Source organism: Eucalyptus grandis, chromosome 6 (genome assembly GCF_016545825.1).
Source record: "Eucalyptus grandis isolate ANBG69807.140 chromosome 6, ASM1654582v1, whole genome shotgun sequence".
In the NCBI taxonomy this organism is placed as follows: Eukaryota; Viridiplantae; Streptophyta; class Magnoliopsida; order Myrtales; family Myrtaceae; genus Eucalyptus; species Eucalyptus grandis.
Window position 1 is genome coordinate 41,476,484 of NC_052617.1, and position 18,644 is coordinate 41,495,127.

The 18,644-nt window shown below is 38.1% G+C and overlaps 1 protein-coding gene across 1 annotated transcript; it reads left to right on the forward strand.

Moving 5' to 3' along the window:
• The first annotated feature begins 5,790 nt into the window (after positions 1-5,790).
• On the forward strand, positions 5,791-18,543 carry LOC104449826 (amylo-alpha-1, 6-glucosidase, 4-alpha-glucanotransferase). The gene is given in 9 exon segments (NM_001302710.1): positions 5,791-5,908; positions 7,021-7,205; positions 14,879-14,960; positions 16,532-16,593; positions 16,821-16,920; positions 17,163-17,204; positions 17,298-17,339; positions 17,609-17,763; positions 18,192-18,543. Coding segments are annotated over 8 exon segments (669 nt in total). The 5' UTR covers positions 5,791-5,908; positions 7,021-7,023; the 3' UTR covers positions 18,196-18,543.
• The last annotated feature ends 101 nt before the right edge of the window (positions 18,544-18,644 follow it).

Consider the following 18,644-nt stretch of genomic DNA (forward strand, 5'->3'; position numbering starts at 1 on the left):
AAAGATCTTTCTTTGGAAAACAAAGAAGAATACAAGATATTCCTCTGGGAGAAATTCAGCAAGAAGTCCATCTCGTGTCTTGAAGAATTATGCTTAAAAACGCCGAATGGTCCGAACATACATCACGATGACAAGCGTCTTGAAGGAGCTTGTTCCTCTCGAAGTTAAAGATCAAATGCTCCAAACAAGATTGTGATGGTACTTGTGGCCGTATTCCCGAAAGAAAAAGCACTACAAGAAATACTCGATCAAGAAATCCAAACATGGCTCCAAGCATTTCCGGAAAAAAGAAATGGAGATATCTACGCAAAAGGAAAGATCGCACTAGCCATAAGAAGTCAAGTCGTTGCTACATCTGCAACAAAAAAGGACATTTTGCCAAAAACTGTCCTCAGGCGAAAAAAGGTCAGATTCATCTAATAGAGAATGAAACAGGTTTTTCACTTGAAAATGATGATATTGAATCTTTATTCTCTGCTGATGATGAACCAACTGAACAAACTCTTTGTGCCATTCCTTTTTACCAAACTTCTAGTGACTCTGAGTCTGACTCGGAATCTGGAGATATTTTTCATATATCTCCCACATCTTCACAGCCAAATCCTGACATATTCTCAAGTCATACTCACTGCCCCCATTTCCCTGTTAAAATCCTCACCTCGAAGTTTGCCAAACCTATCAACGTCATTGCTCTTATCGACACAGGAGCAAGTTGTTCCATTCTAGACACAAAAGTTCTGCCTGAAGAATTCTGGACTCCTTACATCAGATACTTCAATTCTGCTTCAGGAGATACTTTCTCCACAAATGTCAGAACCACACCAGTCACTGTCCAGTTTTTTCCTCAGTGTTCCATAACCACAAGAATTTTTGGATCAAGCCTTCCCAATAAAGATTTGATAATTGGGTGGGATATCATGACTCAAATCTCTCAGCTTCGAATTATTCCGGGAAAAGGTCTCAGATTTAAAGACCAATTCTCTGAGTTTGTCAATATTCAAAGGCTCTTTTCAATTGAGATGAGTTTACTAGATCCAATCATGCAAAAGTTGCTTGAATCTTGTTCAGAATCTCATTCAGAATTTGCCCAGAAATGTTCTCATCCTTTAAGGGGTTGCATTTGTCCTTGGCTTTGTCACATCTTTTTTAACTCTTATATAGAATGGTCAGGTGATGTTCAAAATTACTTCTTAGAGTGCTCCCAATAAAATTTGGACCGAATATCATAAATAAAGGAGCAAACTCCCTAACCATCTAAGTCGATACCTCGTTGGTCATCAACAATCTTTGCTTTGCACTTTGGCACATTGTGACTAATTTGTCAATTTGGCCTGATCCTGAAAAGTGGGAAACTAAATCGAGTAAGGTACAATAAAGGCAAAAAAAAAAAAAAAAAAATCCCTAATATAAATTACTTGAGGGCAGAATTTGTTCTTCTAATGAATAATTTCTCGAACTGCATTGAATAGTTTCCAATTTAATCATAGAAATATATAAGATTGTTAATGCTCAATGGTTCAAGTACTCAAAAAGTCTCGTATCTCATTGGCCAAAGTCAAATATTGAAATTGAGACCGGGTACAAAATGACAGAAAATGACAGAAAATGACAACGCACGACGCAAACCAATACCTGCAAATGACTTCAATCAAGCAAGAAACCACGAGCACGATTTTGAAAGCGAGTTCCATTTGATTCTCAGCGTAGCAAAGGTTCTATTGGTCTTTCGCTGTGTCTTCAGCCCAACCCATGACTCGCCAAATCAATGGTTGGAATATGAAGTTAGGGATTGCTCTTTCTTGTCGAAAGCGAACGTTTAGGTTAGGCGTGGGTTCGTCCAAGTCTAGGTGGTCCCTCCATTCACGCTTGTCTACATCAAGGAAAGCGATTTGAGTTTCAAATCCGATGGTCCGATTTCGATCCGAATCGCACACAGTGAGTAACCTCTGCGATCAAGCTCGATGCCTTAGATCCATCCGTCTGAAACGTTGTTGTCATCTCTTTCCCTCTCTCTCTTATCACACATCAAAGGAAAAGCTCAACACCCACGTAGAAAAAACAACGATGGATTCCACTGCTTCTTCCTCCGCATATGCACCCGCAGTGGAGAATACTTTTTAAGGTCGTCTGTGGTATGTTCGAGTGATCGCAATTTCTTCGGACGTTCTGTTTTCAATTGTGCGACTTCCCAAGTCCCACGTTAGATGGGGGAAAGCTGTTGACTTGATTAACAAGTAAATAAGCCACCCCAAGGGCCATCATCTTGATTGCTCCTTTTAAGGATTTGGCCCACATGAACTGTATCGTGTAGTAACAAATTATATCAGAATAGAACTCTTCCACTTGATGTGGAGTTCAAGAGAGGATCAGGCCTCAAATTAATCCAAAGAGTTCAAGGTGTATCCATTGTAGTGGACAGACTTGAATAAGGTATGACTCTCGACAAATTTTTATAATCTCAAACGGACGAGAATGAATTGGATCACGAATTGAATAGGGCAAATGTCATCGGGGGACATGACTGGTCGATATTGATGAAGATGTCAGAGACCCAAATGGGGAGTTTGTAACGTCCTAAATATCACTTTTGCTGTAAGAAGGCTTGGGTTGTGATGCATAAATAAATGAGATCACCCCATGGAAGGCCACCATCTTGAGCACTCATTTTGGTGGCTCGACCTTCATGGCATGTTGATACGTTACAAACTTAATCAAATATAAAATTGAGTTGCATCGAAGAACTTGTGCAATGCTGGGGATAATAATTAACACCTATGTACTAAATTGGTATATTTAATGATGTGATTATCTGTAAGTGTTCATTTAACTCAATGAATTCATTTCGGCAATTAATAAGAAGATGACACCATTAATGAAAAAGTCACTGACGACTCTTAATTTGTAGCTCTATCATTATTTGGAAAATTGGGAAAAATGACACTAGAAGTATATAACTTCCAAAACTTTTGATGCCAAAAAATTTTATTGGATCATTTTAGTGCCACTTTTGAAAAAAAAAAAATATATCAATTAGGTGCCAACTCTAATTTGGGAAGTTGGAAATTCAATGTAGTAATTTTTTATCAATTTTTCAACCGACGAGACTCACTAGCAGGCATAGTCAGTAATAATAGCCCTAAACGACATTGTCTACATCTTTGCCCCAAATATAAACCCTAATTTTGATTAGTTGAAAGTAGGGTTCTTGTCTGCGTTTGACATCAACTTCTTTTAATCTTTTTTCGATTTGCAGACAATCAAATAGGAAGAAAAAGGTGGAAGATGATGAGGTGCTGATGAAGATGAGGAAGGTAACGAAGTCGGTCGCCTAAGTCGAAGCCGGATATGGGCTCGGCGACCTCCTGGATCTGGGCTCGTCCCCAACTTCACCCCATTGATTCTAGACCCCACGGCCACGAAGAACTCCATCTCCATATTAGGAGGAACACGCGGCTGGTTCATCTCCAGATCTGCAGCCGTGGTGATGGCACCGATCTACCCTACACTAGAGAACAAAGCCTCTTTCACTTTCCAAAGTCAATAGACTGCACTCGATAATGGAGAACCAGGCCGATGTTCTGCCTTTTGTGTTTCGATGTTTTTGTGACGTTAGGGGACAATGTTCTGCCTTTTATTTTTCATGTCTAACTCACAAAATAATAAGAAAGTTAGCTGCTTATGCAGAATTTAGTATACAAAAATTGACCAAGCTTAATAGAACAGGGATTTATGGGGTCATGGTGCGGGAGTCTGAATCTTCCATTTTCGAGAGAGCCACTTCGCTTGATCACCAGTCTAAAGCTCTCTGATTTCTAATTCTAGTGCGTTGGTATTCGGAGGAGAACAAATTAGAGTTCAACTTCGTCATTTCATGTAACGCCTTCCTTGTAAAAATTCAATTTCCCCGTCCAAAATGCAACCGATGGCAATTGAATTTGGCAGACAACAAGAGAACGAAAAACAACAAAACGGAACAGAAAATAGAAGATAAATCAAGAAGGAATCGAAGTCATATTTTAGAATTTATCGAACTCCATAGAGAAAGTCTGAACTCCGGTTTGAAAGCTTTCCTTTGTCGCCGTTGAAACAACTCATGGATTAAATCAACTGCTCATTGACCAGCGCTATCACAACGGGAAGACTCATCGATATAATCTCGCCAAAGGCCGCTCAAAGAACAATCGCCAAGTCTTCGCCTGTTTGCTCCACACGAGCCACTTGTCAGAATCTGGTCGGCTTCGTCTTCCTGCCGTCGCCATGACTCTAGATTCGGTAGGCCATATATGATTTGCCGCAGCGAAGGCAGAGGGAGGACGACCCGACTGGTTGGTCATGGAGCAGCTACGGCGGCCATGGACAGCGAATGCAGAGGAGGACGGCCCGCTTTATTTGTCATGCGGCATCTACGGTGGCCATGGATGAGATGGCTTGTTGGACGCCTTGGACGACAACGATGGTGTGTTTCTATTGTCCATGTAAACTTAATTGACCAAAGATTTAGACCACGTGGACTTTTTTTATTATAAAAAATTTACGTAGACAATCGTATCTAGTTATAAAAGTTATGTATGATTTTTGGCAGGAATTTATCACCAAAGTATTTAAGTGACTTTTTTTTCTCCAATTTGACATAAAAGTAATTTGATGAAAAGTTTTGACATTAAAGTGAGTATCGTACGAGAGTTATGACACTTTTGATATTATTTTCTTGGAAAATGTAACATTTAAAGCGCGCATTCCGTCAACACAATGGCACAAGCATGCACATTTACATACCAAACACAAATTTCATGCATCGTGCAGCTGGTTGTTATTAGTTCATTATGTACACCATTAGGTAAACAAAGTACTTGAAGATGTACACCATCAGGTAGACAAATGAATGTGACATAAGGAGTAGAGAGACCGCACGTATCTCGAAACTGAACGAAACCTGTCACGATTGCAACAAACAGAGCCTGTTCTTTTAGCAATGGCTTCCTCAGCTTGTGTTTTGAGCGAGCAATGCGATTAGGGTTTTTCAGGAATCTAGGAATCTAATATGAACAACATCATTGGAGCGCCATTTTTGACGAGAACCACAAAAAGATTAGATGCCTGCCGTTTATAGAGCAACGCCATGCCACATTTACTTATGGAGCAAGCAAGCGCATCGAGAGACTGATCCAAAAAACTTTTTTTTCCTTTGGTTCTTCCTTCACAATCTCTCTAGTGCAAGCATACGTGGAAACCACCCAACGTGATATTCAAGACATTGTCCAAAACCTCAGAACCATGCAACATAATCTCTCCTTGTTTTCTTTCTTCCGCATGCTTCGTCAAATCAGATCAAATCATGATCATGATCGTCTCCTCTCGTTCCCCATAAAAATTGGGGGGCAGCATACGGTGGATTTGAACGCGTAATGGCTAGATTCTTGGGGAGGGCAGAATGGTCAGAAAATGATGATTCATTTCAATATTATGGGCCTCCCATTGAAGAAGGCAATTAAGAGATGAACAAGATGTTTGCGGTAAATGGTGAGAATGCGCACCTGTAAAGCTCTTCCATTTCGCTATAACTCGCAACGTCTCTTGTTGGTTTTAGGCAAAGCACCATTCCCTACTCTCTCCATATCTCTCTCTCTCTCTCTCTCTCTCTCTCTAAGAGTAAGCGCCACAAAAAGAAAAAAGAAAAAAAGAAAAAAAGAAAATGGACGAAGAAAGAAAGAGCCCATAAATAGAAGGAGAGAGAGAGGAGTAGGAGTAGTAGTTTGCACACTTTGGCTTTCCTTCTCCATCTCTCTCGCTCTCTCTTTGGGATTCGTGTGTTCTTTCTTCTTTTTTGCACCACCCGAGATTTTCCGAAAGCTGAAGTGGCCGGGGAGTGAAGTTTAAGAGAGAGAGAGCCATCACCAAAAGCCCGAAGGTCAGTCCTTGTTTTGATGGTTTTTTATAGGAAAGAATTTATACGATTGTCATTTGACCAGAGATCTATCTATCTTCACTCGCCATGTTGTTGTTTTTTTTCCCTTTAATTCATGAATTGCAGTTTTTGGTCCTTCAGAGATCTTTTATCTTAGATCTATGGCCATTGGCCAGCTGATGGAAGAGAATCTTCTTGCCATCATCTCCAAGATCTTCTCTCTCTCTCTCTCTCCCCCCCCGCTCCCTCCCTCTCTCTCTCTCACATCTTCATTTTGATCTATTCATAGCCTTATTTTCTGAGATTATTCCAAGCCTTATTCTATTTTTGATCTTCTTTGTTTCTCCTCAAGTGACAAAAAGGAAAGTCATGGGCTCGAGCAATCCAACAGGCATTTTCTCCGAAACCCTCGTCCAAAAATCATTCCATTTACCTAATTAAGGCTTGTTTTCGTCATATAATTTATATCCATCCTCATCATAAATTCCTGATCTTGTGGAATTTCCGTGAGTTAAATTCCAAACACGAAGGATTTGTACGAACTTCTTTGTACTCTCTTGAAACCAAAAGCTTGCAGATGCATGCGACAGCAGACGAACTGGCAGTGAAGAGAGAGGAAGAGAGAGAGATGACACGAAATGGAGCAAGCATATGGAATGAGAAAATATTGCTTCTTTTTCACTCATTCTTGAAATGTTCCGACATAGATTTGGGAAAAAAAATTGTTTTCCTCAAGATCTTACACGAAGTTGTGTTACAAGTCGTACGGCCTTTTCGGGGTTCTCCATGAGTTGAACATGAACACAACAGGCGTCAACTTTTCATTTTTTTAACATCTTTAATGCGTCAAAAGAGAAAACCCTCAAGTGTGAGTCTTCACTTTTGATAAATAGAGAGAACGGTCAAACCAAATGCCCAGTTGCTTAGATCTGTTAGTTTCTCGACATATGTTATCGATTTTCCTGTTCTTCATGCGTTTGCATAAGCATGTCTGTTTCAGAAACTTAACCCTTTTCACTGAAGCAGTTATACACGATATAAACTCACCCACGAACTCTTAACCTAAACCATACGCTAATACACGAGGCTGGTTATCTGATGAGCTTGATCATCAGATCATGGGGAGAGGAAAGATCGAGATCAAGAGGATCGAGAACACGACGAACCGTCAGGTCACCTTCTGCAAGAGAAGGAACGGACTGTTGAAGAAGGCCTACGAGCTCTCCGTCCTCTGTGATGCCGAAGTGGCCCTCATCGTCTTCTCCAGCAGAGGACGCCTCTACGAGTACTCCAACAACAGGTAAGTTTGTAACTTTTATTTTTATTTTTTCGGTGTTATATACTTCAAGCGTTCATCTGGCATATACTTATATTCGTGTGTCTATATATGTGTGTGTGTGTATTCTTCGAGTTGTGTCTTCTTGCTGGTTCGTGAGGGGAAAAAAGAAGATGCATAAATTTGCATAAAATTTTGTGTTACGTGTTGTGTATGTCAAGATAATATAGTCACTAAAATATCTAATCTGATTCATTTTCATATTTCACAAATTGTACTTATGTATATATTTAGTTTTGGAGTAAAAAAAAAAAAGAAAAAGAAAAAGAAATAATATGTCATTCAAATTAATCGAGTTGGCTGTTTAAGTGAATTAATATTTATGTTGAGAATAATTTTGTTCCAAGAGTAACAAAGAGCAACTCTTTTCTAAAAGCTACGACGTATGGAAAAGGTTCTAATTGTGAACCATTGGGAAGATGCAACACTTCAAGTTAAATTTTAAGAGTTGCAACTCTAAAAAAATTAACATATTAATTTTGTGGGTCTTTATGATGGATTAAAGGGCTGTTAAAACAACGACAAATCCATACACGCGACTTTTTTTTTTTTTTTTTTCCTTCATCATACCGTATCTCTTTTGAACTCGTGGATTTGAGTTTATGTTTGAAGAGCCCTTGAAGTTCATCATATGTTCTTTTGATAGGCATTATATCATAGAGTTGGTACTATGTATGTTTTGGAATTTGTAGCCTTTTTATTTTTCACAACATCACATGGTTGACTCCCTTCTTTAGCTTTCTTGAATTTTGACCCTAGTTTCAAACTTGTTGTCCTTCGACCGTTGACTGTTTCTATTTCCGGCAAGGGTGGGGTGAACATGGAGCGCAAGTGCTTTCTCACATCGCTCAGCATTATTTCGTTATCATAACTTAATCTCAAATTAATTGATTCTGAGGTCATAAGGACATGACACGATGGGAAAGAAAAGGAAGAGAATAATGATCTTTTGTACTTGTCTGCCATAAACCTATCACCCCATCTTTCTCAACATCCTAAAATCTCTTGATTTGTAATATGTACGTAAAGCGGGTCAACATTTTATTTTTGCACTAAAATAGTTTTAGGTCATTACTTTTCATGTATAATTAATGTCTATATATTTGCTAACATCCATTGATTTTACAGTCGCATGTAATTTAGTTTTCTGCTTAAAGACGAAATATTTAATGATATATTAATAGAAGAATACCATTAAAGGGGCTGTATTTTCTTCATCAAACAACTCAAACTATATAGTGTCCTCCAGCACTTAATCAGCCATAATGGATCTGCAAGCTCCATTTTCACTTTCAACGCACTACGTTTGCTCATATATATCCCATGACTTCTATCATTTCGCTCTAAAGATAGGCAATTGAAGTTTTCTATTCAGTCTAATGTTTCCTACGAACCACGATCTCTCCTATGTTCATATACTTACCTATTAATACATGTTATAGGACTCACGTCCTCAAGATATGGACGTCTACTGTTTCTCTCCTCTCTCTTTTTTTTTTTTTTTTTTTTTCCTGGGATTGTAAATGAACTGTTGTCTTCTTAAAAAAAAATGATTTGTTGGATCGAAGGTGATAGTCCACTCACTACCGCTAATTTTGTCTTTCTGAGCATTTTAGAAAGGTCAGGTTACTGCAGTGTAGTCCATTCCCTAACGTCAAGTCCATATATGAGTGACTAATGATGTTTTGGTTGCCCGTTATGTGCTGCCCGATTATATGGGGCTTAACGATTCCTTCACTTTCAAAGTACCGTTTGTTTCCACAACTTCTTAAGGTTATAATCAACGGAACAATTGAAAGTATTATAAAATAAATTGCCAAGATGATCACTTCATGATGTTGATCATAGAAGGAACAATTTCGGTCTAAATTATAGTTTTAGGTGTAGTATTTTGCTAGGATTGAGTTATAAGTAGTGAGACTCATATGATCATAATGTCTATATGATCATGTATTGACTTATACTGGTTGAGTTGATGCAAGATCTTTCAAAAGAACGGTACGAGAATTTGGCTTTTTTGTTTTGTTTTGTTTTCTACGTTTTCGGCCAAAACTGAAGCATTTTATGTAGTGTTTTTGTTTCTTATTTTATATTGAAATCCCCTAGACAGACCCCTTTTATCATGGGACTTGATGCCTCAGCCAGTCCATCCATCGAACTCCAATCGGGGTGGAATGATGGCCGGTCCATGTACGAACGGGAAAAGGTGATTGCATGGAGTGGGGGTTCTGATCCTTTTGCCTCCTCCAAATTCCAATGCACGCAAAAAGATGGAAAGCAAAAGGGGAAAAGAAATCTAGTCTTTTAGCGGTCGTGCCATTTCCATTCTCATCTTTCAGAACAACACTTCCATATGCTCAATGTTCACTCACCGGAAGATTTTGCCCCTCCATTTTTCAGCTCTCGCCACATTAGTTCTGTCAGTGAGCTCATTGGCATTGTACATGCCTGAGTAGGGCTGGGCACCGGGTAATCAATTAAACTGATTTGTTTTTTAAAGTGTTAGCAAATAGTGAAAAAAAATTGGTTGGGCAGAATTAATGTAGAAGACTCAATCAATTAAAACCAAACGATATACAAGTACACCCATAAATGAATGAGAAACACATATTCAATTACGCCAAAAGAGAACCTCTAATTAGACGTCTTTGGCACCGTGTCCCTCACTATGATTCAAATCATGCAGTGTTATCATTGTCTTCTTGTTCTTGTAGGGCATGTTTCTCCAGAGTCAATTTTTGCAAAAAGCAACATATGCCTTACAATAGGCATTCATGAAATTTTTTCTTTAGGAGTTGAACCCGTTGTCGTCCAATATCTATTAGTTAGTATTGAACATGGACTCCATTGGTGCAGTTAGCAAGTCACGCACCATGGTAGAAAGAACCGAGAAATGGATGGCTTGTCTCTTAGAATGTCGATATTGTTTTTGCCAACTCTATCAATGAATTTGGAGTAGTATGTTCCTGAGTATGTCTCCAACTCACTGGTAGGTGAAGATGAAGGCCTAGTGGAAGGTCGTAGGATGTTCTTCTTCTTACGAAGTAGAGAACATACATGTGTCTGGGCATAAATTGGTGACGGCATCATCTTCGTTAGTGGAATGGAACTCATAGTATCCAATTGCGCCAATATCTATTTCACTTGGACCTTAACACCCACTCCCAAGTTTTCTTAGTACGGAACAATAAGAATTTCGAGCCCCTTCAACTCGAATCTTGGATCCAAGACAGTGGATGTCATAAAAACAAACGAAATGTCATTTTAATGTTTGAGGAATGTTCGCTTTCATGGCCACTGCTACTTTGTTCAAGAAGGTATCATCCTCCTTGTTCACCAATTGAACATGCATCATTTATAGAAGCAGAATGGCCGGGCTACTTGATTATAATTGCTGGCAGTAAAAGTATCTATCTCATCGCTGAAAACCTGCAAGAAGTCCCCATATACTTCAGAAACCCTAAAATTTTGTTATGTCAAAGGCAGGAGACTGACACTTTCGCTATGAGTGGTAGAGTAGAGCGTCAGCATACCCATCTCCTTGCATGTCTTCCTCAAAGTCTACTACGTTAAGTTCCATCTCATTCTTATGTCTAGAATGAGCTTTTAGCATGTCTTCCCTGCGTCAAATATTGGACCTCCAACTCTTGATGCCTCAATGAGGTGGATTTAATGTATTGAACTCACCCATTGTATGTTGGTCACATTATCACGAAACAGTCGGAGGCTGCCTTGCATGCACAAGTTAATGCAGTGGCACACGCACTGCACATGGAAGAAAATTCCATTGCAAATGGTATTTAGCTGTCAGATTAGAGGGCAGATGGGGGAGGTATTCACCCTAACATTAACTAGATATTATCGATGATGCCAAACTCATCGATAGCAATCATTATTTCGGCTGACACATTTCAAGAATCTTGCCAAAGTATCAACTTCTTAACAAGAGATCTATAACATAATTCCCATTTCTCATTGACCTATTGGCCAGTGACCATATGGTATGTGTTTCGTAGGACTAGTGCATAAACCAAAGTCAAAGAGACTGAAAAGTTACCCATCAATAGCAAATGATTGCTCAGTGGCAAGGCTATAATATGCAAGCTCCCGCTGACTTGTCTTAAGCAAGCTTTTGATATTTGGCATTTTTCTTGGAGAGCTCTCCCCGGCCTGGGACATATCTTCCTCTTTTTGACGTTGTGCCTCCTCGAGTGGCCTTATCCCACTTGACAATTCGCTAGCCAATTCTTTGCCACATATAGTGCAAATGGCCTTCTTGAGACTGTTGGCATCGATTTCAAGTAAGAATATCCACCAGACACTTGACGTTCTTCTTCATGAAGCTGGCGTCGGAGCTGCTTGGGGCTCTTCGAGCGTATCGGTATCTTCTGGAGAAGCGTCTTGATGAGGACTAGCTTCCAGCATTTGCCCTGACAGTTCCTCTTAATCATAGGGTTATCGTGTCTTATTGTCATTGAATTCGAATAGTTGTGAGAGCAGAGCCAACACGTAAACATTATTATTGTGGTTTCCATTAAAAGATTCTTGCGACAACTGCAAGATGAAGTTTGGATCGAAGTTGGATTGAACAGACACGATAGTTATTGTTGTTTTCCATTGTGATATTTAGGGCCTGATTAATTCATTCTAAAAAGAAAGAAAATATATGAGCTGGGCCTAGGTTGGCCATTAGGGCCCATGGGCCTTACTTGACCCATGCCCAAGATAGGGCACGACCTATTTCCCAGCCCTTTGCTTGAGTGTCAAGGAAAATTGACATTTATATGATTATTGTTTGAAGAAATGATATTTTTACTTGATTCATAACTTATTGCCCTTTTGTTGGTGAAAAAGATTGTATTGAATGAGTTTGGTTCCTCGCATCATCAAGCGCAGACAGTGGTAGCCACTTGTATTTCTAGCTCTTGTATCTTATTTGGTTCATGAGATTAGTAATTTTAGTTTTGGATTTAGGGTTTTTGAGGGGTGAGGGTTACAAGAGCCATGGAGGTGTTTTGGGAGGAAAAAAAATAATGGTATGTAAAAATCTAGCATATAAACAGATGTTAGGTATTCTTATGAATCTACTAAGCTAATGGAGTAGAGTGGTGATTTGGGAAAGTAGAGGATGCAAAACAGTATTAGGACATATATGAGGGCTTATTTGAATTTCCCCTTAAAGAAATGATGTTACTTCTTTACTACTATGTATCGGTGTTGTGGTTTGGGTATGGTAAGCATAAAGCAATCTCGATTCCTTTCACCTGCTTGTGATTGTTTTCTATGTGTACTAATGTGTCTCATCTATCTGAACATCCTCCTTATTTCTTGTTAATCCAACCGATGAAACCTCGATTGAGCTATTTCTAAAGTTATGTGAAAGGTGACTTATCCAAAGATTAAGCTTCCTTCAAATTCTATGCAAGCTGGTTGGTAGGCGCCTGGTACTTGATTTTTTTATTTTTATTTTTTGAATTCTTTGTGTGGATCATTGGATTGTACAATATGAATATCAGTATAAGAGATGAACTCCTGTAAATGAGAGGCTTAAGGATAGTACAAATTCATTAATTCAGCATAAGTTCTAAATAAAAACATAGCAGGGATTTGGAATGCTTAAATAAAGTGAAAAGCAGAAACTTCACCATGGTTTGGGCATCTACCTCTATTCTGACCATTTGCCTCTTCCATCTTTTGACGCATCTTATGAATATTTGTGCATATTTCCATACTTTAACCGAGACAAACTGAGGGTAATAAATGAAGCAGAAAATCAGTGAACATTGTTTCATGACAAGAGATACTGTTTTATCTGAGTGGGTTTTGCATCTAGAAAAGATTCACTAACATCATGTGTAGTTACAGTTTAGCAAAAAATACATATATGTATAACAGTTGAAGTGATATACATGGGGAACTTCTCCATGAGAATATGAAAAAATCTAGGCTTTCATGAGTAATGTTTTCTTAAGTTTCTCTTATTGCATATTCTTTTTTCACATATTGTTGCCCGAAATTATTTCAAGATAGAACTGTGTGCTGCATCTGATATACATGTGGCTTATGTCCATAAGGAAAGAAGAGTAAAAAGTACCCATAAAGCAATGAGGCAAATAATATATTTAGAATGCAACCCAATATCCTTGTCTACGAAACCCTAGAAAACCACATAAAATACACCTAGTGGCCAACTATCAAAGTGCGCATGGATTCAAGTTAGGTCTAGGGACGAACTTGTCAAATGGTCACCATCATGGATTCAAGTCATGTCACGTACACATTAAGATTTTATTCGGAAAGTGTATTGGATAAGATTCATTCTATATATGATTTGATTTTTTTTATGTGAACTAATCACGATATAAAATTACTTTTTGAAAAAATTGCTTATTGTGATATTGTGTGTGGGGACAATTTCTTTCTTCTAGGGAGACTAGAATCTTGCCCAAAAAAAAAAAAATCTTACAAGGGACTTTTGAATGGACAGTACAACTGTGAATAAGATATTATGGTTGCTTTGTTCATTTTCCGAATAGAAGTTTCACATCAGTTCAAAGATATTTTACTAGAAGAATTTTACTATTCGCACTTTGCAATTTTCTTTCTTACATCAAACCTGTTTGAAAAAAAAGTTCATAAGATTAATTCAGCATGAATTTGCTCTTCAGTGCCTCCTGTTCTGGCTAAGTCCACCGTGCTTCCTCGTTCCCGCTAGCATATGCTGGCCTTCCCATGGATGTCGCATCGTCACAAAAACCACCACCTTCACTTGTATCGTGCTTTCCAGCTTCCATAGCTTTGGTTTCCTCCTAGGATGTTCTTCCCGCTTCCTCCGGAATGTGTAAGAATTGTTTCAGACAATAGCACACCATATTTTCAATGTCTCCTCCTAGCAATATCACAAGGTCACATCCCAGACAAGCTAAGGCTGGCTGTCATTGTCGCTTCATCACACTATGTCGCGTTCTAGGGGTATAATTGAGCTGAGCGGAGCCAATACATTAAAGGGAATCGTTCTTTCTTCAAACGCTCTTATTCAGTTTTGAGAAGGAATCCAAATTCCTTTAGCAATCGAGAAAAAGGATGACAACAATCCAATTTAGTGGTTTGAATTTTTATACAGTAACTACCACAAGTAAATGTTTTGAGTGCTTAGTTTGAGTAGCCACATTTGTGCATTTATTTTAAGTCACCCCTAGGAGCACCTAACTGCGTGTCTTTGGTGATTACTTGGTGTGTGAAATGGGGATAGAGTACCTTGTGAGGATTAGTCGGATGCTCATAGAGTCCCGGACACTTTCATTATTAATAAACAAGGAGTAAATATTTTATGTTTCATCTTTTCATTGATGTAGTTGCGTTCTTTCCATTTATTTCAATAAAGCAGCACATGTAATTTTATCAGTTACATTATATGAATGTTGCTAAGATGCAAATTGTAACATGCATGGTCCTCTAACAAATGAAACTTTTCCTCATTGAATTTTGTGCATTAAACTCTATTAGATGCAGCTGCAGATACCTTCAAACTGGAGCTGACAATTCCTTTAAGTTTATGAACATTCATGCTAAACTAGTAGTAGCGCTTTTGTGGTGAAAATATCGAATACTGACATACTTTTTGCTTATATGTTTAGCATAAGGTCAACTATAGAGAGGTACAAAAAGGCTAATTCAGATAGTTCAAACACAAGCACTGTCACAGAGATCAATGCCCAGGTGGGTTACTTTCTATTCTGTTAAAGTTACTCTTAGCATGTTTAATTAGTAGGGCATGGATCCTCCACATTAAGAAGGCGAATTGCCACCATCAATCTACGCTCTTGAAATGCATGATATATCAACCCGCTTAAAAATCAAAGGTTGAGATTTACTTAGCAATAAAAAATCCTGACCATCTCTTTATTTTTAAGTGGGTTCATGCGCCATCCAAGATGCTCTTTAAATGAAGCAGATTCTAGCCCTTGTCACTTTTACACAAAATGATCATGTTATTACTAAGTATCTTGAGAAGATATTTCTGCAATTCTTTAAGTTTGAACTTTAACTGAGAATCCTGGCATTTCTCCAAAGGCAAATGCTAGGTATACTAAAATTGATCTACAAATGGTATACTTGGTGATATTGTAACCATGGGCACTTTGAACAACGGGAACATAGGTAAAAATCCCCGCGCACTTAATATATATGTATAATTTTCAAAATGCAGTTGTCATTTACCTATAAATTAATCTTCTAAAAATAGTCTCTTTTCTTCCACCGACGTGTGCACACGGTATTTTCTTTGAAAAGAATTTCCCTAGTTGAAAAGTTCAGTCGCTTCAGATCCTTTTATCTTAGAAAGATTAAAAGAATGAGCACCGTTAGATATACTGAAATTGATCTATACTTATACATGAAGTGATACGGTAGACTGTAGATGTACATTTAAACAAGTGGCCGCGAATATCGGACACCCAATAATATTCTAACATCTATATAATAGCAATGTGTTCTTAAGGACTGCCTTTAATAGAACTGTAAATGAATAGAAAAGCCTTATGCCCATTGCAAGCATTGTCTATCTTGTATTCTTCTTAAGAAAACACAGCCACATCATACAGTGATCAATGTTGAATGATTATCTTTACTTGAAGATGATAAATTTACGTTTTGGCCTTCATGTTTGTTGTTAAGTATGCTCTTAGTAGCTATCAGCATTGTGAAAATTGTATTGCTTTTCTTAAATTTGGCAAATTGCTTCCTAAATCAACGGGTTTATATTCTTTGATCAACTAATGTCAGGTTTATAGATTTCGTATTTTTCTCAAAGAAGACTGGTAATTTTTCTTCTTCATTTCCTTCATAAGGAAGCACTTATATCATAATTTTTGTGCACAATGATCGCATAAGTATAATATCATGCTCATTGTAAGTTTTGTGTTCTTGAGAAATATACATCTCACGCTTAGCAACTAATATTACAAACAACTCCCATGAAGCCCATGCCATGGACTATATACTTAGGATAGCAATTTTGTTTATTTATTATTGTGTATCTAGCATTAATATGTAGCTGATTAGCTTCCTCCTTTCCAGAGTTGAATCCAAATTGCATAACCTGTGACATTTCGCGCTGAAGGATTTTTCCACTTTTGTTGTTGGTTATCATTTGGATCATGCTGGCAGACGTAATTAAACTGTCAATGCATCTGGGTCAAATTGTTTCTTGCTATCTCCTGATGTTCATGATATAGTGATTAATGTTCTCTTTTCTTTTGATTTTTGCCTTTACGATTCACTCAACGTAGTATTATCAGCAAGAATCTGCAAAGTTGAGGCAGCAGATCCAAATGCTGCAAAACTCCAACAGGTAAACTTTCCTTGATCTGTCTATATATCAGTCTATGCGTTTGATACCAGCTAAGACTCAAGATTGTAATGGATTTAATCAGTTTGAAGGAATGCCAATGACTACCTCATTCTTAATTCTTTATATACACAGATCTCTCGATTTATTAGTAAAATGGAGAGAAATCCTTTTCAAATAAGTAGATTGCTTCGGTGCTCAGGACCTTCTAATGTTGTCATGCTTTCCAGGCACTTGATGGGTGATTCCTTAAGTTCACTCTCTGTTAAGGAGCTGAAGCAGCTGGAAAATAGGCTTGAACGCGGCATCACAAGGATCAGGTCAAAGAAGGTACAAGATTTTAGGACCACATGTTCTTAATTGATTAAAGATTCTGAATGTGTAAATTGCGTCGCATGTTATGAATAGATCTCGTATTGCAAGTGCATAAAGGCTGCTTGTGCTATTGCTCTTCACACAAAAACACCTACTTTTGTCACACTAGGCCGGTTCTTCGGCAGTGATACTTTTCATTTTGAGTCGTACGTTTCAGATTGATTATATGTGTTACTAATAATTACTCCTCCCAACAGCATGAGATGTTATTGACTGAGATCGAGTACCTGCAGAAAAAAGTAAGATCAGTTCTAATCCACCTTTTGTCGACCATGTTATTCATATTATTGACCATAGTATAAGCATGAAGTTTGGATATTCTTTCTTTTCAGGAGATTGAGCTCGAAAATGAAAGTGTGTTCCTCCGCACAAAGGTACAAACGTTGTCATAACATCTTTGCAATTAGCTCAATGATATTTTGGTAGAGACTACATTTACTTGATATGCAATCAAGATTACGGCCAGAAGCTATAAACATATTCACAATTTGTTCCATAAAGACTCAAGATATCAATGCAGACACATTCTTTAATCTGGCAAATTCAGTTATCAGCCGTCGCAGCAATGATCTTAACTTAATTTCCTCAATCCTGTTGAAAATAATTTGATGCCCTTGCACATTGCTTCTTTGGTTTCTTACAGATAGCCGAGGTGGACAGGATTCAGCAAGGAAACATGGTTGCTGGCCCTCAGGTTAATGTAATGGAAGCATTAGCTTCTCGCAATTTCTTCCCTTCTAACATGGTCGAGGGCGGAACTGTCTACTCACACTCCGACAAAAAAGTTCTCCATCTTGGGTACTCAATTTTACCGTGTCGAAAGTTCATTGTGATTTCCTCATTTATGCTTATCTGTGCAACATGCAAGTTTGGATCAGTCAGATAGGTATTCACGCCCTAGTAAACATCTCAAGTATTCGAGTCATCGAGAGTTGACCTAATTATCTCATTACTTGTTAGATTGCCTCCCTATTGCGTGTGTAAAATTCTTCTTCAATTTGTCTCTAATCATCCGATGAGCATCAAAATCTTTGATTTTTGTGGAAAATCGATCACTTATGCATTAAACTCCGACTCTTTTCATGTTCATTACGGAGTGATGGCATTCTATCATAGATGACTAATGTGCAATAGTCTATTTGTAACCTGCTTGTCTTATTGTGGAAGTGACTTCATGCTGAATCGATCGGCATTTCATTCAACATATTTGCTTGTTAATTGTGCAGGTAAGTCATTGGGTGGTTTGGATTGAAGATGTATGTGTGCATCCAATAACTCGGATTGAACAATAATGACTGGTTTACAAACTTATAGTAATATATGTGTGCGTACTCATTTCTATTACGACCATACTGAAGCGGTAGTGTCGTGTCTTTTCATCTTTGGAACTATTACAGTACCTATGTTGATGTGTGATCATGTCATTATGTTGATGAACATTATGCAAATCAGCCTGTACTTTGGGGTGTGTTAAGGGGTGCTTGACAAGAAGCACTGTATGGTATTGCATTTGAGAGAGTACAGACATAAGACAATGTTATATATTTTAAGAACCCCATCCTAGGAAAGATAAGAGATTGAAGTAGAATTGGGTATCTTACTGAAAGTTAAACGAGAGATTGATAGTTTTGGCGATTTTTTATAGACCAATACGCCATGACACGAATCAAGGGTACCTA